We start from the raw sequence: 24,826 nt of genomic DNA, 5'->3' as shown, positions 1-24,826 counted from the left end.
ATATGAAATATGAAATATGTCGGTATTATCGAGCTTCCCATTCCGCAAACCGCTCAGACTGAGTGGAGGGCAGAGTCCTTCATAATCTGCGGGCGGCTTCTCTATGGCAAAGCAGTTTTCACCAATGATCAAGAAGGATGAGGAAATTAATTTTAGCTCTTGTTTAAGTCCCCATTACCATTCCTACTCTGGACAAGCATCGGAAAGAGACAGGGAAAAATAATGCACAAGATAAGAGTTAATAGGAGGTCGAGGAATTTCAGACCATTGTTTTTGTTTCGGTTTTACCAATTTTGAGTAAAGAATCTGAAATAGAGATATAAACTTTCTGTACTGTTCTACTGGAAAACAACAGATAACCTACAGGGGTTCTTCTTTTGAAGATTCTCTTGGAATAATATCTTTAAAAAACCGGATGAATGAGAGATGGAGGGCTTGTGTGCCTGTGATCCCCTGTAAGTATAACCACACCAGAGGTCTTTAGAGTTGGAGGAGAAGTTAGGGTGAGCTGCGGTGGCTATTATAGGATAGCATCTGACTCACGAGCTTAACTGTCAGATGGGCGTCTTCTCAAACACTGCTGTGTCTGGGAACAACGCACCTGAGTGACAGTGGCCAGTGGCCTGACATACAAGACAGAGGCCTTGGGTGCTTTTCAAAGTGACGTGCCCAGCAGGGCCTCTCGTCATTCCATACTACTTAAAACTGCATTTTCTGAAGCTGCTGTAATAATCAAAGTGTGATACATCCTCTTAGTCAACTTGTTTCATAAAATATCAAATATCACCAAATTCAAAGACTGTACTTTAAAGAAAGCAAAACAGGAAGTCTAGTGCAGTGGGCGGCTTCTTTAACTTTTTCATGGATACTTTGCCTTGATTGTTTTGTTCTAAACCATATCCAAAGGTGGACATTTTACCAGGCTCTTTATGAATTATAGTAACCTCTACTGAACCTTGGTGTAAAAACATATGGCCTGTATGTAAATACATGTCCCAGCATGGGGACATTGCAATAGAATAATTACCTCTATTTTGCCCCACCTAAAATTTATGTTTAAGATTATCTCCCTGAGTTATCTCAACTTTACTTAAGAAAAATGTTTTTGAAAATGAAGTTGATCATATTGGTCAGCCTGTGTGTGTTATACACTGTCCTTGACGTGGAGAAAGGCTCCAGTTTTCATTCGTGATTTAGTCATACAAATAAGGCACAAATACCATGGACACAACTTCAAGTAGCGTTGTCAGTTACAGCTTCAAAGGTTAAAGCTCGCCGCTTCTCTCATCCCCTGCCACATTCCTTCTTATAAAATTAATTCATTTTATTTTAAAGTTTATTATTAGTTTTATATTAAGTTTCATTTTAAATCGATTTGTTTTCGTCCTCCATCTCGTCTCCCTTTACACGTGTGTCTGTGTGTGTGCATGCGTGTTTTCTTCACGAACATTAGACTGCTATTCAGAAACATCTATAGTTTATATCTAAACTTAAACACACGGAGGGGGGAAAATCACAATATTTAAGTAGATTTTTCTCTGAGTAAAGTTAAATTTACTTTGATTTTATAGAGTATTTGTTAGCCAACCTTTTGTCGATTTTTGTCAGCAAGTTTTCTGGCTATTCTTTGAGAACTATCTTAGAATATTGATAGTTTCTGAATTTATGGCTATAGGGAAGATATAATCTCTATATAATCTTCCCTATATAATATCTATATAAGGCAATTTGGGGTGAAAACGTACTAGATATTTGAAGATTGTTTATTGGCGTATGTGATGTGTTTCTAGTTACAAAGGGGAAAATGGAGGAGAAACTGTGGCATTTCGTAAGATTAGAAAATGTAAATACTTTCACAATAATCTAGATTAGAACACACTAACATGTTCTCTCTCTCTCTCTCTCTCTCTCTCTCATATCGAGTCAGCTAGGTCATTGGTATATGAGAAAATCCATAAGTATAATAAAGCATTCTGTTAGCTTTTTAAAAATTATTTTCATGTCTTTCCCTGTGCTCTTTCCATAGTTTGCTATAAAAATAGACCAAGCTGAAGATTTTCTGCAGAATCCTCACGAGTTTGAGAGTGCCGAAGCCTTACAGTCACTTCTTCTGCTTCATGACCGACACGCCAAAGGCAAGAAATACGGGTTCCCCCTTCGTCTCAGCTCTTGCAGATTTCCAAAAATGTTAATATATGATTCTTATGAATGGCAGTATTTGGGGTTTTCCAACTGTCATACTTTTGTTTGTTCCAAGAAAGGGTAAACAGAGCTGTGCTTTTGGCCACCTTCTGAAAGGAAGCACTAGTGGTAGGTGACCTCAGGGGAGGTAGAGAGGGCTTGGGGAAAGTTGTCTGGGTGGGCTAGAGCTTCATCCACGAGGACAGAGGCTGCTGTGTCCCTCTATCCCCAGCATCTCTCAAGGTGCACAGTACCGTGGATCCTTAAGCTCTACTCACTGGTTGAATTCAGTAAATGTTCCATCTAAGGGTAGATAAATGCAGACCAACCTTTAAACATCAACCGTAAAAAAGTTCCTCTTTTCATCATTTCAATGAAAAGGAATGTGGATGGAAAGTCCAACAAAACACTAGGCAGAGTGTTTTCGACTCTCAGAGTGGCTAGTAGTAATAACTGAGTTGTCAAAGCACAGTTTATATTCCAGGTCTTCACCACAAGACTCGGGCTGGCCAGGACCATGGAGAGGAGGTGTTACCTATGAAAATAATGTAGATAAATGGTTGGGAGAAGGCTCCTTTTCTTTTTTAAAAATGTATCTTATAATCTGTTAATGGGCCTAAGTAAAATGCCTCCATAGATTTATCTCAAATTTTTATTTCATTGTTAGTGTTTGTACCATTTTATTTTGACTTTTACAAAGACTCCATGTAGTCGATATTTGTCACTTTTAACTTGATTTGATCCCCAAAAGTTTGGCTATGCTGGAAAAGGAACAAAGCAATAAAGTGATTTTTTTAAAGACACAGTGCGCTCTCCTCTGTCTCTGTCTCTGTCTCTGTCTCTGTCTCTGTCTCTGTCTCTCTCTCATTCTCTCTGTCTCTCTCTGTCTGTCTCTCTCTTGTTCTTTCGCTCTCTGTCTCACTGTCTCTTTCTGTCATCTGTCTGTCTCTCACTCTCTTGCATGTGAGTGTGCATGCACGCACACACACATACACACAAACACACATACACACACACATACGTGCATACTGTATATTGCTCTCCAACTCTCTATAAAATAGTTCTTCATTATTAATTGCTTGCTACAAATTTCCCATAATAAAGTGATTAATAACTCTGTCTTTCCAGTGTAAATTTTTATGGCAGCCTACCAAATGCCTAGATGTGTTTCTCTGGTGATTTCTCTGTCACACCTGTCACTGAGAGATATAAACAGTAACAGTAGACTCAGCACTAAAGCATCAGCTGGCTGTTTTGACAAGGCAGCAGTTATCTCCCTGGGTCCCCTGAGGCTAAGCTGGATCACTTAACATTCCTGGTTGGAGGCTGGAGAGACTCAGGTCCAGTGACCAAGATGGGTTCTATGGCCTCAACTCAATCTCACCCAGCCAATGTGATTCTCACACAGCTTCACTCACTGGAAGCGAAGTAACTTTACCCCATGGAAGTGGGGACTTTCCCATAAATATTTGGTGTTGAAGAGGAGACTGTTTAATATTCCTTTTTCTGCACTTGCTGGTATCTTCAGATTTAATGTGGTCTGTGCCACAAAGAGGCCAGCTGACACAGATGCACCCTGTTTTTATTTGGAAGCCTGAGGCTCTGCTGTCCTGGCATCCAGATGACAATGGACCCGTGTCTCACTTCTCAGTGTAACCTTTGAGAGTCTACAGAGCATCATCTAGGGTTGACAAGATGGATGAAATGCTAGCTGAGCACAGGAAGCATACTTTGTCTTTGGTGGCATGAATCTTAGCATAGTTTTAAGCCTCTCTGTGTGATACTGAAAGATTGTAGGGGGCAGTGATCAAAAGGACTGGATCCTAATGAATAATGCCCAGTGGTGGCTTCAAGAGCTTTGTTTTTATAAGATGGGATTTAGACTAATCAGCCCGTTCAGTGGGATGTGATTAAGATGATATAATTTGAAGTGTACATTAATGCATAAAATTTCTGATTGCTAGGCAAGGGCTTTGTACCTATCATCATCATTAAATTTATGGGAATAAAGTGTGAGTTAGCAGTTCTAGTAAATTTATGAGTTGCTGAGCAATTGAGTTATATAAAGTATAAGTATTGATAGCAAAATATAACTGAGAGCTATGATGAAACTTATCCCAACTTCCCTTTTCTTCATTTAGCTTCACTTGTGTGACCACTGTGTTCCATTGTGTCAGAACAAGATGACTGGGTTGAGGTTTCTGCCTTTCAGAATGTTCCAGAATGTTCCATCAGGGTACAATGCTTTAGATAGCTGAAGACTAACATGGCCTCACCCATCTTCTCTCCTTTTGAGCTAACATTGTCTTGTTAGTCTTTTTCCAGAGAACAGTTTGCTGATTACTTTCCCATATTCTGTTTTGAATGCAATGATATAGAAGAATGTTTCGGAACAGTTCTTGATGAGGAACCCAGGGTCCTGTCATTATACTGTACTAGAGTCAGTAACAAGAGCAGTTATTAGCTGAATATTACAGCCAAGACAAGAGTTATGAAAGAAAGTAATGTTGTGCTATGGAAATGGTTAATAGGAGTATTTGGTTGGGTTTATTCTTTGAGGAACTGACAACTGACAGGCCTGAATATGCATAGAATAGTGGTGTGAGGAAGAGAGTTAAGGTAAATGACATTCTTGACAGAGGAAATAGGCGAGAATATAGAGGCAGGGGAAGCATAAATGTGTGAAGAATTTACAGAGGTAAGATGGAGCCCTTTGGAAAGGAAGCTAGAAATTAGGTTGTGCCAGATGTGATAATCTACTTTAAAGGAGCTAGCCCTCCATCTTAAAGCAATAAAGCTGTAGTTGAGAGAGGACGACAGGAAAAAGTTGGAGGTTGGCATCGAAAAGGGAAGAGAGAATGGGGGACAGAGATAGAAACAGGTAGAAGAAGATGGAGTAGGAGAGGAAAAGAGAGACATCTCCTGGGACAAATGCCTCTTATCTTACATGGGGCACTAATCACAGACTAAAGGAAACATTCATACATTTAGCTTGGTGAAATGATAAGTCTATTGGGGTAACTTACGGGAGCATGGCTGACTCAGAACCAGGGAAGCCACCTCACCAGGGTCTTGACTTGTAAAAGCTACATGCCTACAGCTTTCTGCTGAATTTGCAGACAGATTTACTGAAAAGACTCTTGCCCAATAAATATTTACAGTTCGTGTAAGCCCCCCCCCTCCCAGGAATGTTGTAGATCTTATGACTTTAGAGCACTTGGGCCTTGTAAGTTTAGTGAAGTTCCTGTGCCTCATAAGTACTATAGTTTCCTGAGTCTCAGGAGCCTTCCTCCTCCCTTGAGGAAGGATTGGGAAAAATAGCACTAATCACAAAGCATGTTTGAAAGGATCTCAGTGGCTAAGTGTGAAAAATGGATGAGTGGGTTAGGGTGGTGATGCAGTCAAGAGAGGGTTGCACAAGTCCAGGCAGTAGGTGACACGTTGGATCATGAGATGGAGAGAAGTAACATAAAGAAAGTGAGATGGGTGTGTAAAATAGAAAAATCGGGGTTGGGGATTTAGCTCAGTGGTAGAGCGCTTGCCTAGGAAGCACAAGGCCCTGGGTTCGGTCCCCAGCTCCGAAAAAAAAGAACAAAAAAAAAAATAGAAAAATCATAGATGGCCAGATAAGGGAAGGCATGTGTCAGAGAATTCCTACTCCTGGCTTGTAAAAAAGTGAGCATACTCTAAGCTGTTTCTTCCACCAATGCTGATGTATAGATCTTCAAAGCACTGCTCTCAATCCTACCTTCCTCTCAATACTCTCTCCTCCAGATGATCCTTCAGTTCTTAGGATTTAAACCCCCATTCTACAGTACACAGTACAATCACTATAGAGGTTGTTAACTGGTGATCTGTTTGACAGACACATGTGTTTGATCACATGGGATTAAAAAAGACAAAGAAATTGTAAAGCATTTAAAATATTTAGACATTTACGTTCTTTTCAATGTAGCTTCTCATTAGCATGCTATTTGCATATAGTGAAGCACGCAGAAACAACTGCACAGGTGTTCACTACTGTATTTTTTTCTTTCCGACTTTCTTCTAGAACTCTTAGAACGATCTCTAGTCCTTTTAAACAAAAGCCAACAACTCACTGACTTCATAGAAAAATTCAAGTGTGATGGATCTCCTGTGAATTCTGAGCTGATCCAGGGAGCTCAGAGCAGCTGTCTGAAGATCGACAGCCTCCTTGAACTTCTGCAAGACAGAAGAAGGCAGCTGGACAGGCACTTGCAGCGACAGAGGCAGGAATTGTCTCAGGTTCTGCAGTTAAGTCTGTGGGACCAACAAGAAAGCCAGGTAAACATAACTGGACATTGGGTGAAGTCTCGGTCTTGGCCAGTTGGTTATTCTATGGCCTGGTGATGTTCACAATTGCCATAGTTGCATGTGTTAGTGGCTAGCCTAAGAGCATTTTCTCCTAAGTACTGTGAAGCCTTCCCAAGTAAGTATGCATATGAAAATGAAGATTCCCATCTCCCTTTCCTTATCGCGTTAACACCGCAAATGGAGGAATGTCTAGGTGAACATTTGAAAATAAGTGTTCTATTACTGAGCTTACAATCTCCCCTCCAGATCATTACTTTGGGGCTTTCCATTTTTTTTAATTCTGAAGTATGAATTATGGTTATTCTGAAGTATGAATTATGGTTTCCTGGGAGTCAGAAAGATGCACCGAATTGTGCTCGGTTGCTGCTGGTGCCACTGAAACCAATCTGTAAGTGCAAAATAGAGCGAGCTTTCCTGGAAGACGGGTCCCATCCCAGTGGGAAAAGGCAGAGCTTTGCACGGTGTCTGGATGTTTGTGGTTATAGGCGTTTAGGACTCCGTGGGTTTGCAGACTCAAGAGAGCTCATTATTCAGACTGTAGACATACCGTAATCATTTCAAAGTTATAGTGGCCAAAGGCCCTGATCTAATGGCTGCTGTGTTTACTGCAACATCTCCGTTTGTTCCAATCCCATGCTCACAGATGTATAGATTCAGTGACAGCAATCATATGGAGGCTGCCTCCTGGTCAGGATGCATAGGAGAGGGTTCTTTCTATGTTTCCTACTTCTGTGATGCAAACTAGAAGACAGACATACAGCTAGAAGGATATATGTGACCAGGAGAGTTGGTTCTTGTGTCAGGCTATAAGTGAGATTTAACATGTAGCATTTGTATTTTTCTTATGGAGGACCTGCTATTTCCTGTTCTCTATTACAAGTGTATCTGTAAAGATACACACAACAAAAGTCAGGGTCGCTTTGCCTTATGCATTTTATTTTGTTGTACCTCTTAGTCTTTGATATTTGGTGGTGGGTAACTCTCACTCTGGAGGAGAGTGTCTGGGGAACACTAGGAAAGAATCTGAGGTCTGCCACCCTAGTTTGAGTAGAATACCCTCAGGACATCTAAAATGTCACCAGAATTTGCAAGGTGTGCCCCAGCATGTGAAATCGTTTTCACATGAGAGGTGTGAGACCGTATGATGAGAGAGTCATAAGTGAACAATGACAGGTCCAATTGAAAATCCAGTGGGATATGAAGGTTCGCATTGCTCCATTAATCAGGCGAGCCTCTTGCCGAAGCTACCATAGGTTAGAGACCCAGTACAGACCCCTCCGGCCATATATTCTACTTGCGTCCTGTTACCTTCTCTTACAGGCTCACCTTCTCTGTAAGCTTCCTCTTCCAGCATCTCCTGCTGGCTCCCACCTACTTCTAATGCTCTACTGCTGGTTCCTCTTTTCCTGAACCCATCTTTATCCCCCACCCCACCTTCACACGTGTGTCAGTCAGGGTGCGGCCATGGAGCACCGTCGTCTTTCACTGACGATGGGGGGTTTACCAAGATAAGCATGCACTCAAAACTGTTCATTAAACAAATGCTCCTGAGTTCTTTGTCTTCTGTATCACAAGCAGGTCCATTGCAGCACATGCTCCTCCTTCACCCTTCCTGCTCCTCTATTCCCAATTTAGCTTCTCTGGCATCCAGTTCTCTCTTAATCCTGACCTGCCGCCATGTTCCCAGAGTGACCGCCTTTGTAAGGGAATTTCTCAGCGATCCTTTTCTTCTTAGGTTCACCGTTCAACCCCTTAACTCTGATGTTTCCAAGACAGACTCAAAAGTCCTCTCACTGTCATGTATAGGAGATTGTCGTTCATTTGTGTTAACACAGAGACCCTTCCTCTCCAATGGAAAGTCTCGTCTAAGAGGATTTTGCTAAGCAAGAACAATTGCTCCAAAGATGGAAACATAGTTACAGTAGGCTTTATTTCTTTCTTATTTTTGAGATGGTAATTTTGCCTTCCCACTTCACTGCTGCTAAACTAATCAGCCACTTCAGTTCCTGCAGTATAAGAAAAAACAGAATTCAAAAAGTTCTAAGTGAAAATATACTAGCTCAATTACATACTGAAGGAAAGTTGAGGTATCTTGACGTCCTTGGGAAACTGAGATGTTTGGTGATAGCTACAACCAAGTCTGGTAGGTTTCCCCCCCTCCCCTCCCTTCCCTTCCCCCCCTTCCCTCCCCTCCCTTCCTTCCCTTCCCTTCCCTCCCTTCCCTTCCTTCCCTCCCCCTCCCTTCCCTTCCTTCCCTTCCCTTCCTTCCTCCTTCCCTTCCTCCCTCCCTCCCTCCCTTCTTTTCTCTCCTCCTTCCTTCTCTCCCTCCCTCCCTCCCTCTTTTGGAGGTTGGATTTGGAAAGATGCCCTTCATCTTTTAGAGAAGTTTTCAGTTGATAGGGTAATTGAGCAGAAGGTAGACATTTTCTATACATCCCACCCCAGCGACCGTATTATCAGCATCCTCTACCTGAAGAGGACGTTAGCACCGCTGATGTTCAAGCATTAAGGCATCATTATCATCTAGGGTACTGTATCCACTGAAGTTCAGCCTCAGTGTTGTACACTGTGTGAATGTGGACAGATGTATAATGGCCGATGTCTGTCGTTATAATACGATGCAGAATAACCCGACTGCCCCTCAAGTCCTCTGTGCTCTGCTAGTTTATCCCTCCCTCCCCAGCTGTGTACACTGGTCTCCTTTACCTAGATTGTCTGGTTGGAATCATACATTATGTAGCTTTTCACGCTAACTTACCTTTCACCCAGTAATAAGCAATTAAGTTTCTCTTCTGCCTTCGCATGGCTTGATAGCCGATGGTCCGTCTGGGGCTGACTCATACCCCATTGTCTGCATATACAACTGCTTATCCTTCCACTCACTTGCTAAGGAACATTTTAGTTGCTTCCAGACTCTGGCAAGTGTGAATAAACAGCCATGTGTAGGTTTTAGTGTCAAGTTAGATTTCGGTTCGTTTGAGGAAATAACAAGGAGCATGTGTTGGACAGTGTGCTTAGAATATGCTTCCTGCCATCCAAAGTTAGTTGTGTTTTCTGCCGGCAATGAATGAGATTTCTGCATTCCATTTCTCTGCCTACAGTGGATTCTACTGGCCTTTCCAGTAAACATATAGCAGTATTTCATTGTGAGACCTTATCTTTAAACTGAGAATAATACAAAATCAGCGAGTTGTTCTAATAACAAAACACAATAGCGTGCACAAACATATAGCACACACTAGTTTCTTTGTTTTCTTTTCAGCTAAACTTACATGAATTCCTTCCCCAGGGTTAGTGATACCACACACGCTGGGGCCCCTCGATGGTATACATTGTTGGATGCCCCATAGGCCTAGCAAGAAGATCCATTCATGGAGAAGATGATGGATCGTCCATTTGTATTCCATTCCTAACAGTCCCGAGCCAAAGCTAATATAATTATTGGGTAAGACTAAACAGTGCTTAAATATAACTCACTGATGAGTAAGATAGTTATTGCCTTAAACACAAAGTTAGACTTGTTCTCTTAAAACGGTCCATGGCGCATTTTCTCTCGCTAACTGCAGTGCAGCAGCAAGAGCAATTAATAATAACTATGCTTCATGCTTATGAGAACACACATCCTCCGGCCAGACTGCTAGGTGGGTTTGAATTATGGCTGCACCATTTATCAACTGAGTAACTGAGCCATTATTTAAATTCTCTGAAATTCTATTATCTCTAAAAATGTATATAACAGTAATTGCCTGGAGTCTTATTAGGATGACCAAGTCAGGTTTTTTTTTAATGTCCAGTACTTGGGACAGTCTAGGCATATAGAAACTGCTGTATCAGGACAGCACTTTTTGTCCTTGTACCTTAGAGGGAGAGTGTAGGTCCAAGATAACACCCATACTTCCCAGAGCAGGTAAAGATTGGTCTCGGACTGAAGGACAGTCTTGTTACTTATTCTGGATTCATAAAAGTAAAGCCAAATAAACAACTTTTATAGTCTTAATAGCCATATTCATTGACGGGCACTCAGTTACAGTTTTTTTTTAAACATCAGAATTTTCCTAGCTGTATTGCATACTAATTTTCATGTGTTGGAAGTGTTGGGAGCACTGTCCACTCAGATGATTGAGGTAAGCATTTGGCATATGGTCTGCCCATTTTGGACTTTGATTCCAGCACAAGTCTAGCCATGTTTATGAAGAGTGTGTGTGTGTGTGTGTGTGTGTGTGTGTGTGTGTGTGTGTGTGTAACAGAAAAACATAAGCAAAACCAAAGGCGATCAACTAATATGGCTTTTATAAATAACCAAATAGTAGACATATCCTTGGGTCAAGAGAAGAATAAGAAATTTGATGAGTCTATTGTATCGATTGTAACATGACGTAAGCAGTGTCCCCTCGGTGAGGAGGTAGAACTATAAAAGTTTTAAGTGTGCAGCCTTGATTGTCATCAGTCTAAGTAGACATTAATGTAGTATCCAAAAAGCTGAAAATGTTCTGTTCATAGTGCTGTAGATGATATGATATAGATGATATAGATGATATAGATGATATGATGACATAGATGATATAGATGATATGATGACATAGATGATATAGATGACATAGATGATATAGATGATATAGATGATGATATAGGTGATGATATAGATGATATAGATGATATGACATAGATGATATAGATGATATAGATGATGATATAGGTGATGATATAGATGATATAGATGATATAGATGATATAGATGATGATATAGATGATATAGATGATATAGATGATGATATTGATGATATAGATGATATAGATGATGATATAGATGATGTAGATGATGATATAGATAATATAGCGCTGCACTTGGCAGCGTGGACACCGGATGGAGAGATTGCTAGGGAGTTAAGGAGAAGAACGTGATATTCCTGTACATACCCGATAATCCTAGAACATGGTGGCAACTTAAGAGGAGAGTCCTGTCATGCTGCGCTTGTTTTATGGGGCATAAGGACTGGGAACAGATACGTTAACAACATGGCAGCTCTGTCAATTATTCTATCCACTTAAGAAAAAGAGAAAGGAGATGACTAAACAGAACAAAGACCATGGATGTCTGACCATCCGAGGCATCTCCCCTAAGGATTATTTGAGACAACTGATACTTTGGTGACTCTGGACGCTTGTGGCCTGATGCTTTTGAAAAGGTCAGTTAATTCTCTTAGGGGGAAGGAAGCTAAAAGACTGGCATGATAGCAACTAGAGATGTTCATTACTCACAAAGGGAAGTGGGTGGAAATGAATTCCTTTTCTGTCTTATTTGGGATGTGATCATCTGAAAAGCACGGTCCCTGGGCGCCTTCCTTTATCAGTGTTTCTCATGTGTAAGACAATGTGCGCGTGTTTCACGCTGACAGACAGCAACCTGCCCTTTCTTCCCAGCCATCGCAGCATCTTAGTCTGCAGATAATCTGCCTCGTTAATGAAAATCAGAAGCAGCATGGAATATTTTGTGCATAATTAATTATCTTGGCAAGAAGATTTATGAATGTAATTTTTCTCAATTGTTCCAATCAGGCATAAGCGAGGCAAACAAATATACTAAAACCGAGTTATTCGTGGCCTCTTTATGCAAGGCAATGCCAAGGGCATCTAGAGAATTAAGACAGGGGGCAGGCACTCTGCTTCTAATACCCAGGGTGTACCTATATAAATTTGTGTATGTTTTTGCAAGGAGGGGAGAGTAACAGAGTTTTGGGGGACAGCACAGCCACTATGAGATCCCATATTCCCTATTAGCTGCAGAAATGGCTTCTGAGATGCCCTGTAAATGTCTGGCTTCGATGCATGTGATCTTGTGCCTATGAGACACTTCCAGAGTTTGTGTAGGAACACACATTTGCTTATTTGTGTGTCTTCCGGCACATGCTGCTGCTTCCTCATTTACCGAAGAGTCCGAATGAGTGGCCAACGTAAGTTATTATGAGACAGCATAGGCGGAGTTAAGAAGCTTAAATTTTTTTCTTTAAGTACATTTTTCTAATACAGTCTGCTGTAAGGCAAAAATAGGAGGGAGTGAGGGAGAGTTATAATTAGCTCAGTGATACTGGAATCTAGGAGTTTGGTCCAATAGCAGACATAAATATCAATCCATATGTAGCTTAAAACGTAACATAGAATTTTATTTTGGCACACTGGACGTGCCTGGAATTCTTCTTTAATTCTTTGTTAGCAGGAAATGCAAAGTATCTTAATGTTTATAGGAGGAGCTTGGCGTTCTGAAAGTGCTAGACGCTTGCTGACTAGAGTGAGTGCTGGTCATCATTGCTTCAGCCTTGTCAAGGGCCATAGCACAGGGGCTCTGGGGCAGAGGGCACGGATACCTTTCTAGGCTTTTATACTCGCCAGCAAGGCTATTAGCCTCTGCATGCTATTTTTTCTTTGTGTTAAATGAGGCTAATAATGGGAGCTATCTATTCACTTGTTATAAAGATAAAGACATAATTATGTATGTAAATATATGGAATGCATAATGCTTACTAGAGCACTACTTGATATCTAGATGTTCAATAAATCTTCGAGCATTCACTGTATGTCATTTTCGAGCTGTAGCAAGAGCTGGCGTGAAGCTGCACTTTATCCAGACCCCAGCTCATGTCTAACCTGCTGGATGAATTAGCCTCACTCTATGTGTGAGAGAACAGAAGCAGCTGGGTATCCGGCCTAGTTCAAACATCACCCTTCTCTGCAACACCGCAACCAGAGAAACTTATACAAGGAAGCATTTAACTGGGGCTCGCTTACAGCTTCAGATGGCGAGTCCATGACCATTAGGGTAGGGGATGATGACCGCAGGCAGGAAGTGTGCTGGAGCAGTAGGTGAGAGCCTACATCTGATTCATAGGAGCTAGAAGGGGCAGAGAGCTGGCCCTGGCCTTGGCTTTTGAAACCTCAAAGCCCATCCCAGGTGACATGACTCCTTCAACAAGATCACACCTCCTAATCCTTCACCTACTGGAAAGGAAGCTCTGAATATCTGGGCCAATGGAGGGGGGTGGTATTCTCATTCAAACTAGCAAAATCTCTTTAACTCTGCCTTTTAGCTATTTCTTTAGCACAGTTGTACTTGTTACGTTTGACCACATGCTCATTAGACTCATTCTTGTCACCTGGATAGATTACCCATGGTCAGCCCTGCTGCAAAATATTAAATAAAAAAAATCCCAGAAATAAATAGCCCATACAATTTAAATAACTTTTTTTACAGTGTATTATTATAGTTGTTCCATTTGGGGTGTGCATATTTTCAATGGGGAAGTTCTTCTAACAACTTGTGTTAGAACTAAAGCTGTATATGAAATCCACCAAGTTGTCTGACTTAGGAGTAGGGATGGTGATGCGAGAGAGTCAAGCTGTGGTCTTAGTCCTAGTGTCTGTCTCTCTATCTCCACACAGGAGTAGAGTTGGTCCAGATCTCCAGGGTCCTAAGAGTGTGTCTTAGTTCACTACTGTTGCTGTGATGAACACCATGAGGAAAACAACTTGGGGGGGGGGATTTATGTGGCTTACACTTCCATATCACTGTTCATCATCGAAATAAATCAGGGCAGGAACCCAAAATAGGGTAGGAACTTGGAGGCAGGAGCTGATGCAGAGGCCATGGAGGGATGCTGCTTATTGACATGCTCCCCATGGCTTGCTCAGCCTGCTTTAAAATCCAGGACCACCAGCCTAGGAATGGTACTACCTAAAATGGGCTGGGCCCTCTCCCATCAATCACTAATTAATAAAATGCCCTACAGGCTTGCCTGTAAGAAAGAAGACATTTTTTTTTAAATGGGGTTCTCTCCTATCAGATGATGTTAACTTGGGTCACGTTGACATAAACTATCCAACACAAAGTGGAACTAAGTTGTGTCTGGAATACTTTGCCTTAGGTAGCTTTGGCACTGTGATTCGTATTGTATAGGACTCCATCCTCTTTCTTGAATAAAGAGGTTTTTCCATTGCTCTGAATTTCCCCACAATGAGATAGAGGTATCATTGAAAATAAAATTCAGGTCTAGAGACTTTTTAATTCACCGGACTATGCAGCTTTCTGCTAGCAATTAGGTGTAGTTAAAGAGCCTGCCCAAAACCTAAAACAAAAACAAACAATCCCACAATTTGAGGGCAATATTGAAAAGGAAAGAGCCCTTAGTATCATTATACTTGGAATACAGATGCCAGAGGGCATTATATGCTAATATAAACAGAATAATTAAGTAGATGGCTTTTTTAATGTAAATTTTAGATAGGAAGATTATCTGTGAGGGTATTTATAAAGTAACCAGTTTTTCTCCTGACAAACGGTTCCAGCCGCCTGCCTGCCACCTGTCACCAGATGCCTAGGATTTGAGAATCTGGGGAGACAGTGATACTTTCCTGCTGACTGCAGTAATTTGAGAAAGGCTTACAAATTCTGCAAAAGAATGTGACTATTGTCCTCCTCAAACTTGAAACTAGGCCCCCAGATAATAGGCTAAAAAATTGTATCAATTCAAAAATGTTTCTAAAAATAGAATCAAAGTACAAAATTTTGGCAACATTAAAAGATGACATTGCAACAAATCTAGTTTTTAACTTCATAATTAGCTTCACAGAGATTCCATAATCAGGCACAACTGGGACAAAGTGGTTTAGACTGTCCCACTCTGCATGTGGACAGGTTTTAGTTATAGCCAAGTGAAAAAGGTGACGTGGGCAAAGAGCAAGTATGTTCTACAGAGATGTCTGGACTGATTGCTCATAACTGTTTTTCTTTGAAAACCACCTTCTTTGAAGGTGGTTGAATGGTTGACTTCTTGAGGTTGACTGAAACACCACCCCTTGTGACAAGTGTAGGTCAGCCTGTTTGTACATCTCGCTACTATCCTCTATGTATGAAAAGCCAGTTGAGACCAGATGACTCAGGTGCACAGCAGCAATCCAGCTCCTGAGTCCTGTGGTACAGAATCAGCACTCTGGCTCTGCAGCCTAGTGTTCCCACCTGATGTGACAGGTGGGTTTCTCACGTCTTCTTATCGCCTCGTTAAGCACCACAGCACATTTGACCAGATTGCCTAATGCAAGATAAAGACAACTGTTTCCTCTGCTCTAAGCAAAAGAAAGTAGAATCAAAGTAGACATTGGAACTGTGACACCGGCTATAATTGCAAACATGTTGGTGTTTATGGTAATTGGATGGAAGACTGTCAAAAATGCTTGGGCCGAGGAAGATAAAAAACAAAACAAAACAAAACAAAAAAACCCCACAGAAAACCTGATGCCCTTTTTATTCTTTGCCAATCTCTTTCTTTCCTTGTTCTTTTGTCTGAACAGTAGCTGGTTCTGTGCCAAAAACTGTTCTGTACAAGGAAGAGAAAACCAAAGTAATTTGAAGAGATCATTATTTTTTAAATGTGTTTCTGTTAAGGTGGTTAGAATGCTTTCTTTCTTTCTTTTTTTTTTCCTAGCTCGCCTCGCCTAGAATAGTTTTAAATAAAGGTAAAAACTAAACCTCATCTCAGTTTCTAGAACAAATTGCTGAAAAGAGAAGCAGGTTGCTTGTGGCAGTCTGGGGCAGGGTTTCTGGCTTCCACAGCCCTTCACCTTTTTCGCTTCCAGACTTTTCGTCTTTGACCTTCACAGGACACTCTATACTTCTTATATTCTCTGTGTTTTAAACTGTGTATCATTTGCAAAAATAGAAGTCTTAGTTTGAGTGCTGTCGACCACCTCTGCCCATGACTGGTTTCTGACGGCTTGACATAAATGCTTCCACTGTCCTCTCTAAGTGCAGTTTCTGTTGAGCCCCCTGATGGTGCTGTCATGTTCCAACAGACCCTATGGTTGCAGCCTTGCCTTACTGTTTTAATGTTAAGAATGTTCGTAGACATGGACTTCTCCAGAATCCTTTGTTTCAACAGAAGGGTGTGATGGGGAGAAAAATAAATACTGGAACAGAAAACATGGAATCCAACCAGGGAGGGCATTACTGCCCCCAACCCTCCTCGCTGGTTGCATGAACTTGGGCAAGTGATTCACCCTTGTTCCTTGGTTTCCTCATTGGCTGTCTCAGTTGCAGGAAGAGGGTGGACAATGGCTGAGGTAACATTGTAAGGTGCACAGAGCAGTGCCTGTTGCCTCTGAGAAGCTCACCATCTTCTTTTTCTTTATTTATTTCTTTTAGTAGGCATGGTTGAGGTAGAATGTGCAACTGATAAGCCCTTCCTTGTCCAAGGCTAGCACACACAGCAGTCTTCAACTTCCTGTTTAGTTCTTAGTCTGGTTCACCCCTCCCTTCAATTCTTACATACCCTCAGTTCCCCACACTGAAACGAACCAAACCTCTTCCAGTAAAAAAAAGAAGTAGTTTTTAATAAGCTGAAGTGAATAGTTCTGCCGTGTCTGCAGAGGCATCTAAAACCACCTTCCAACACTTAGCTGATGAGATCAGTCAAAGTCTGCAAAAGGCTCCTTAGATCTTCACCCCAACCTGGACGTCCTTGAGTGTGTGCTGACTAATACCTCACTCCACCCTTCTCTTGGCTCTGCTGTGTAAATTCTCCTTAATTAAATCTGAGTCACTCTTCAAATTTACACTTAACAACTAAAGATATTCTGAGTTCCGTTGACTAACATAGCCAGCCAAATAAAATATAATATAATAGATATATGTGGTTTTAAATATCCCAGTGGTTAGAAGTGTAAAAAGGAGAAATATTTAAAAAGTAGAAAGCCACATAACAAGTAAAACATTATATATCTATATCTATATCTATCTATCTATCTATCTATCTATCTATCTATCTATCTATCTATCTATCTATCCATCCGTCCATCCATTCGTCTTCCTTCCTTTCTTCTTTGTATCCTTATTGACCCACTTCTCTCTGTCTTCACCCTCCAATGGGTGTCTCAGCCACCCAAAAGATCTGCCCCATATCTCCTCTGACTGAATCCTGTCTCCTCTAAAGACCTAGAAGCCATGCCAACCAACAGAGTGATTGTAAGTTCATGAGTTGAGTGAGGCTGGATGGTAAGGACTGAGACAGGCAAGGGAAAGTTTTCATTTCTCCCTACCCTATTGATTGATACACAGATCCAATTTCCAGTGACTTCTCTGAATGTTTTCTGTTCTCTCTTCCTCCCCACATGCCTCCTTTTGTGGCAGTATTCTGCAGAAGGGTTCACTGGCTGGACTCATCACTCAAGCTTTTTGGATGGCAACTGGTGCAATTTAAAGGCTTATAAAAAGCACCCTTGGAATAGCCGTGCAGCTGTCTGTAGTAACTGCTTGTGGGATGTAGTGAGTGACTGACTGGGTATCAGAGCACTGTGGTGGATACTCTTGTGGTTATTTTGTGTCTTATTTTAGCTGGAGAAGGACTCTGAGCCCGTTTGTGTGCATCTCAATAGCACAGGTGGTAAACCTGATCTATGAGGCCACTCATGTGGCTGAGTGCCTCATGATGAGATGGAACTGGCTAATGACGATCTACTTTAAGCATTCATACCAGTTTGTGTTTTTTCCTGGTGTATCTGGTCAGAAAAAAAGGGGGAAGATCTAGAGAGCCATGTGTCTTGAAAGGCAGAACAAAATATACTGACTATCACCATAGTTTTCTACTTCCAAGGCACTGCTCGGTAGGAGTACTAGCTTTTGAAGGGTGAAATAGTGTCAGTCAAATCTACAGGATGAAGTCAGTCAACACTATTTACAAATCAAAGCCAGCTGTTGTAACAGTGCAGACCTTCAATCCCAGCACTTGGGGAGCAGAGGAAGGCAGAACTCTGTGAGGTGGAAGCCCACCTGGTCTATGAGCCAAGGTTCAGGGCCAGCCTTTCCATATCTAACTATATGGTAAGATCCATATCCCCAAAAGAAGGAGGAGAAGGAGGAGAAGGAGGAGGAGGAGGAGAAGGAGGAGGAGGAGGAAAGAAAGAAAGAAAGAAAGAAAGAAAGAAAGAAAGAAATCACAGAATCTCTCTCCCTCCCTTCTAGATTTCATCATCTCTGACATGTGTTAGATGACAAATTTTTGACTCACAAATTAAATAGGATTATCTGAGGCCCCGGGCTTCTCACCTGTTTAGGGAGATTAAGGAACACCTGCTTCCTCCTTTGTTTTATTCACTCAGCATTCATATTAGCTGGCCCACAATAAAACATTCTTGAGAAGTCTACCCCCACCCCAACTTTAGCTAGGAATAGAAAACACTCACTTCTAGTCCTCAACAACTAAGTAATCTCCAGGAGATAGTTATATTTATGCTCTCTTTGAGGAAAACTCTCTAATCACTCCTCTGGTCACATTTTTGTAAGCACTCACTGGTACTGTTGTAAGAAACTATTTTACATAAAAGTAAAAAAAAATTTAGTGCTCTTCATTAAGTGCCCTCTGTGGGTTCTTATATGTATATTGTACTTATCTAGTTCAAATTGGATACCAGAAAAAATGGCTTCAAGGAATTATAAATATATAAAAATACTATATACATGTTTATATAATGTGAAATATGTATCACATACATTACCAATATTATGAAGAAGATTAATTTCACATGACAATAGCTACAGGGTAAATGTAGGGTTTTTGTTTGCACTGATAAAGGGCAAACGTTTTGGTAAGCTGGAGAAACCCTGTTGCTTCATAACTTATTCCCTATTCTGTGCTGGGAAAACGTTGAGTTAGTTCAGACCTTCTGCTCCCAAGATCAGCTGCCACACCAGCTCACTCATGACCCACAGGCATTTTAAGGCATTCTATTAGGGTGAACCTCTACTGTTGCCATCTGCGGAGTGTGAGGCACATTTTCAGTTTGGAACTTTAGACATGACACCCTTTCCTCAGCCGCCTGTTTCATGCATTCTTTCCTGTTACAGGAGCTGGAAGAAGGCCCATGACTGTGCAGACAAGATAACTAAGGCCTCAGAAAGACACAGTATGACTCTTGGCTAAGCCCACCATTTGGAGCAGGCTGCCAATTTTCATCTTTGAGGTTGGCAACAATATCCCCAGATAACAGGGCTGAAAGACTGTAGGTTACATGAGCATAGTGGTGGGGCACAGCGGAAGAGCATGGATTTTGGAATTATGTACACTTGGGGCAGATCCTTCCTCTGCTGTTACCATCTGTCTCTAGATAAACTGCTTCAGCTCTCCAAATTCATTTGCTTCTTCTGTGCGTTCGTCTGATTATATTGCTCTTGTTGTGGGCTTACTGAGAAAAACGAAGATGGTGCTCTCAAACAAACTGGCAACATATCTACGTTATAGCACACTCTCTTACAAATTAGTCATTCTGATATGATTCAGGGATAATACTATACAGAAGCAGATAGTACACATCTAGCTGCAATTCATTTTATGGCTATCAAGGTTCTTGTGTTCAGGAGTCTTAAGTCAGAAGTCTGGCATCAAGTTATAATGTCTCCTAAAATTCGGCCTCGCTAAAAATGCAACCCTACAGGCTTAACGGCAAAATGCTTGTTTTGTTTGTATGAGATCCTAGGTTCAAATGTCAGCATTTCTCCAAACTTAATCAATTAAAAAAATTAAAGTAAATATTTACTGCTGCATTCAAGTTTCACCACAAAATTTGGTTGTTTTGATACGGTGTGTCGCGTACCCTATACATGTATCTGGTATCTGAGTCCTATTCTTACAATGTCAGTGGAGTTTAACAACTATTCCATTTCATTTCTCAGTACAGATTTCTGCCAGCTACTAAAAGTGAAGTACTTTTGAATTTTCTTTTTGTATACTAGAAAACATGATTCCACATACACTGTTCAATATCTTTAATTGGGTCTGTGTAACCATATCCAGATTCGTGTTTATATATAGAAAGAAATTTCTATTGAAAAGGAAGCCAGATGTATGGACTGCATGGGATGTACTGTTGCTTTCCGAGAAAATGCTGACTCATTTCCTCATGCCTTATAAATCCACTGAGCTGCCAAGGGAGCCGAGCCCTGTACTCTTATCTGATTTATTTCATCTATTTTTCCTTAAGCATTGAGAGGCTGAAATAAGAGAACATTAAAGACCTGGATGATAGTAACATCCTATATAAATCAGTGTATGTAGAAATACATTGAAATACTTTGTTTTGAAAGGTACTATGTCTGAGTTCAAATCCTCTATCCCAATCGTTTAAATATTGGTTCTTTCTTCTCACCTCTTTCCCAGGTTTCTTGTTGGTTTCAGAAAACAATAAGAGATCTGCAGGAACAGAGTCTGGGTTCATCCCTTTCAGACAACAAAGAGCTAATTCGTAAGCACGAGGACCTGACCATCAAAGCAAAGGTAAGATACATTATGGTTAGTGGGAAGTGCAAATGGGATTGCTCTTGAAATAGGTTTGAATCATTTATAGGGGACAAAAAATGAACAATCCACTGTTTGCATAGAAATGATTGCTAGAGCATTAGGTAATGACACGACCCAGTAACTTCTAGACAACAGTAAGGCAACAGCTTGTACACACACACACACACACACACACACATACACACACACACACACACATCACATACTTATTCACAGACATCTACACACACACTCACATGTTATAATGATCACAGACCCCTAAGAAGTTTATCTTTTTTATTTTTTTAATGATTTGACTGAAACAAACAAATCAGAAACTTGGGTATAGAGAGTATCTTCATCAAAGTTGCATCTCATGCCAGGCAGAGGTGGAATTCGATTCTGTCCAATCCAAGACCTTCAGTATTAAGCTTCACGATATTTCTGCAGGTTGTTTCTTTGCTGGTGCGATGGTTTTGTTTGGTTGTTTTCTGCACATTGTACTGTCACCTTGCTGGTTTCCCCACTTGCTTCACATTCCTCTGTTTCCCAAGAAAGTGGCTCCCAGCCAGGCATCATTTGCAGGTGGTCTGTAGAGAACTAATGATTATTTTGGTGAATTAGTACAGGGAATTACACCTAGAACATCATAGGTGATTAGTAACAGGTTAAGTGAAGTCATGAAAGCTGTGAAACACTTGTTAGTTGGTGGCTGAAAGCAAGGAAGAACAACCATCTACTCACTTGAGACTTGATGGAAGGCTTGCAGGGCTAGATTTATTTAATTAGGGTTAAAGATTCTAAGGACATGATATTCTTAGTTTCATGTGACCTTCTTGATGTGGTTGAATGCCACAAGTATATTGTAGGCCTTCAAAAGTCTAGTCTCAATGTTTAAGTGACTGTTAAAACGTGCAGTTGTGAAAGACAATTTACCCTGTAATAACTGCTCATATAAAACACTTTCAGCTTTATTTACATGTTAAGGTTTTTCATTGAAGTAATATAGCAATTTATTCTGTATGTATCAAACTCACACTTTATCAGTGAGAATGAACCAGGAATGATTCAAGTTGCATAGGATACCTACTTTTAAAATCACAGGAACAAAGCCATCATGCTCACATAAGTTAGAGGTACTTGGAGTTCAGTGACTGTGCATATGAAGTTATGAGAGTTCTTTAGCCTGGAATATTTGTTCACATATGACTTTGGTTGTAAGAGCGTACTGCATCTGGGGTTGTTCACAGTTCACATTTGAAACTACAGAGTGTATGAAAAGAAAAGGGTCATGAACTTGCTGTGTCAGAAACCTAGATGAACACATTTGTTTCTTTTCACGATTGTCAGAATTATTTGAATAAGAATGAGACAAGCTGCAGCAATGTCAAAGCAGTAATTTGCCAGATATTCCCACTTTCCTCGAAAGCCTTGGTGGAGGTGAATATTCTAACTTAATTACTAGCATTAACTTTGGTCACATCATACTATATATATATATATATACATATATATATGTGTATATATACTATATATGTATGTGTATACAATATATATACAATATATACCCACACATAAATATATGTACAATATACACACACACACATATATATATACCCTCCAAGAATGACTGTATGGATAAGATCATGTCCAACAGGGCTAGAGAAGCAGTGTTGGCTGTGAGTCGAGCCACTGCAAGGCCACAGGATTGAAAGAGAAGCTATAAGGTTGAGTCCAGCTTCTGAACTAAGAGGTCAGGACTGGTTCCAGATGAAGGAACGGGTGACTGAAAGGATGGCAGTTGAAGACAAGTGATCATAAGGTCAGACAGAAGAAGATCTGAGTAGAGAGTGTCTACAATGTAGACTAGCCAAGTGGAAACCTCTGGGGCAGCTGAGGGTTCTACACTCTGGCCAGTTGTGAGTTTTCAGTTAGCCATCGTCCACTGCACAAAGAAACTTTTCTGAAGAGGTCTGGGAACTGTACCAATCTATAGGTAGTAAGATACACATTTAGAGGGAAGCTTGATACTCTACTACTTTATAAAATATTAGTAGGAGGTTTATTCTTGGTGCTTGTAAGCTCTCCCATAATAAGTAAAATCTGGTTTTCCTTCTTCCTTTTTTTTTTTTTTTAAATAAAAAGAATCCTCGGCTATAAGCTTTGTCTCATTCCTCAGCTAGCTCGTAAGTTACTTAACCCATTCAAACTAGTCTGTGTCTTCCACATGGTTCGTTATCTCTCCTCAGCTTCATGCGCTAAAGTCCGGGGCGAATCTCCTCCGTATTCTTTCCTGAGTTCGTCTATGTGGTTGGTTACCTCTGCTCAACTCCCATGCTTCTGACCTCTTCTCTGCTCCTGGGTGAATCTCTTGGGCCTCTCACTGAGCTGAAGTGGGTTGTATCTCTGTACATCAGAAATCAAAATGAAAATACAACAAAACGGGGTTTATGTTCCTGCTGTGTCATTCAGAACACTGGGTACACGTTGCTCCTCCATGCTTCATTTTCATAGGCACCTGGAAATAGGAAACTTAGGAATTTTGGAGAAAATTCTTGTGCAAACAATTACCTGTGGAGCAGTAGTCCCAATCTGTTGTTTGCTTTTCTCTCCTTCGGCCAGACTTTCGGGTGGTTTTCAATAATCTCATTCCTTTGAGAAAAGATTCAATTTTTATATGTTCCAAATTGGATGCAGCACACTGCATTCGGACCCTTGTTTGCGTGTAGGTGTGTGGAGAGGGATGGGAAGTCGCTTTCAAAGAGATGTGATCAGAAATAAGGCATCGAGTGGGGGTCATTACTGAAACTCACGTTTACAGGACCTGTGCTTCTCACAGTGAGACTGGCCAGCAAGTCTTTTCTAAATAAGCTGCAAAAATGTCTCCATTGTTTCTTGCTGGAATACATTCAAATGAAGAAGTGGGGTAACTTCCGCAGCTCTCGGTTAGGTTTCAGAGTGCATTGAAATAGTTGAGCTGAACCTTGAAATTAGGTTTCAGAGTGCATTGAAATAGTTGAGCTGAACCTTGAAATATGAGTCCTTGTTTTAGCTATGCCATCTTTAATTTTCTATTCATGTATATAACTGAAAGGGGAATAGCAAACGTGGATGGTTTTAAATCCCCCTTGGATGGCACCGTACATTAACTTGATGTCTTAAGGCTTAATTGCAACTTAGAGGTCAGAATCAGTTACATGTTCCAATCTGGGCCCCCATGTTGTCAACCTTCCCTTCAGTTCGGCCCTTTGCAGTTGGTGAGGTGTGGAGTATTGGGACCCAGGCTTCTCAGCACTGGCTACTCACAGAGTCCTGAGAAATTCTGGAAGACTGTTGGCATCTGGATCTCATTGCCAGAGAATATGTGTAGTTGCTTTGGGTACATAAGTCTTAAAAAATAGAAATAGAAATAACTCACTGTCAAGCTTAAAATATTAGAGTTTTAAATTTAAAAAACATAAAACAACAAAATAACAACAACGATAAGAGAGTGTGGGCTCCTCTAAAGCCTGAAAGGTCTCAGGGGCTGCAGAGGTGGCTCAGTGGTTAAGAGCACTTACTTCTCTTGCAGAGGACTAGGGTCCAGTTGCCAGCACCCACTTGGCAGCTTATAACTGTTGATAACTCTAGTTCCAGGGTATTCAGTGCAATCTTCCTGCATTGCATTTATGTGATGCACTTACACACGTGCAAGCAAAATACCCATACGCCCATCTACATAAAATCAAAATAAACAAAACCTTAAAAAAAAAACCTCTAAGTTATGGCATCCACAAGCCCACCATTCCACATAGACATAAAAGGTTTTGGCCAGAGTCCAGTATTACCTGTTTCTTGTTTTTTTTGGTTTGTTTGCTGTTTTGTTTCTTTGGAAAAGACACATACGCCCAAGAACTTCCCACAAAGCACGCTGTTCCCCTTTAATGATGAATACAGCTCATCTTCCTACCGGTTCACATCTTGTACCTGTGAGTAAGCATCAGTGTTTGAGAGCC

General features: G+C 40.9%; 1 protein-coding gene across 1 annotated transcript in view; it reads left to right on the top strand.

Moving 5' to 3' along the window:
* Ccdc141 (coiled-coil domain containing 141) overlaps positions 1–24,826 on the top strand; it is a 156,970-nt gene that overhangs the window by 39,654 nt on the left and 92,490 nt on the right. Inside the window, exons 4-6 of the mRNA XM_032903542.1 lie at positions 2,027–2,135; positions 6,233–6,486; positions 20,712–20,828. Coding sequence (XP_032759433.1) covers positions 2,027–2,135; positions 6,233–6,486; positions 20,712–20,828 — 480 coding nt within the window. The remainder of the gene's footprint in view (positions 1–2,026; positions 2,136–6,232; positions 6,487–20,711; positions 20,829–24,826) is intronic.

The sequence above is a fragment of the Rattus rattus genome, chromosome 5, assembly GCF_011064425.1.
Source record: "Rattus rattus isolate New Zealand chromosome 5, Rrattus_CSIRO_v1, whole genome shotgun sequence".
NCBI classification, from domain to species: domain Eukaryota; kingdom Metazoa; phylum Chordata; class Mammalia; order Rodentia; family Muridae; genus Rattus; species Rattus rattus.
Note: the sequence above shows the minus strand (reverse complement) of the source record. Positions and strands in the feature narration are given on the sequence as shown.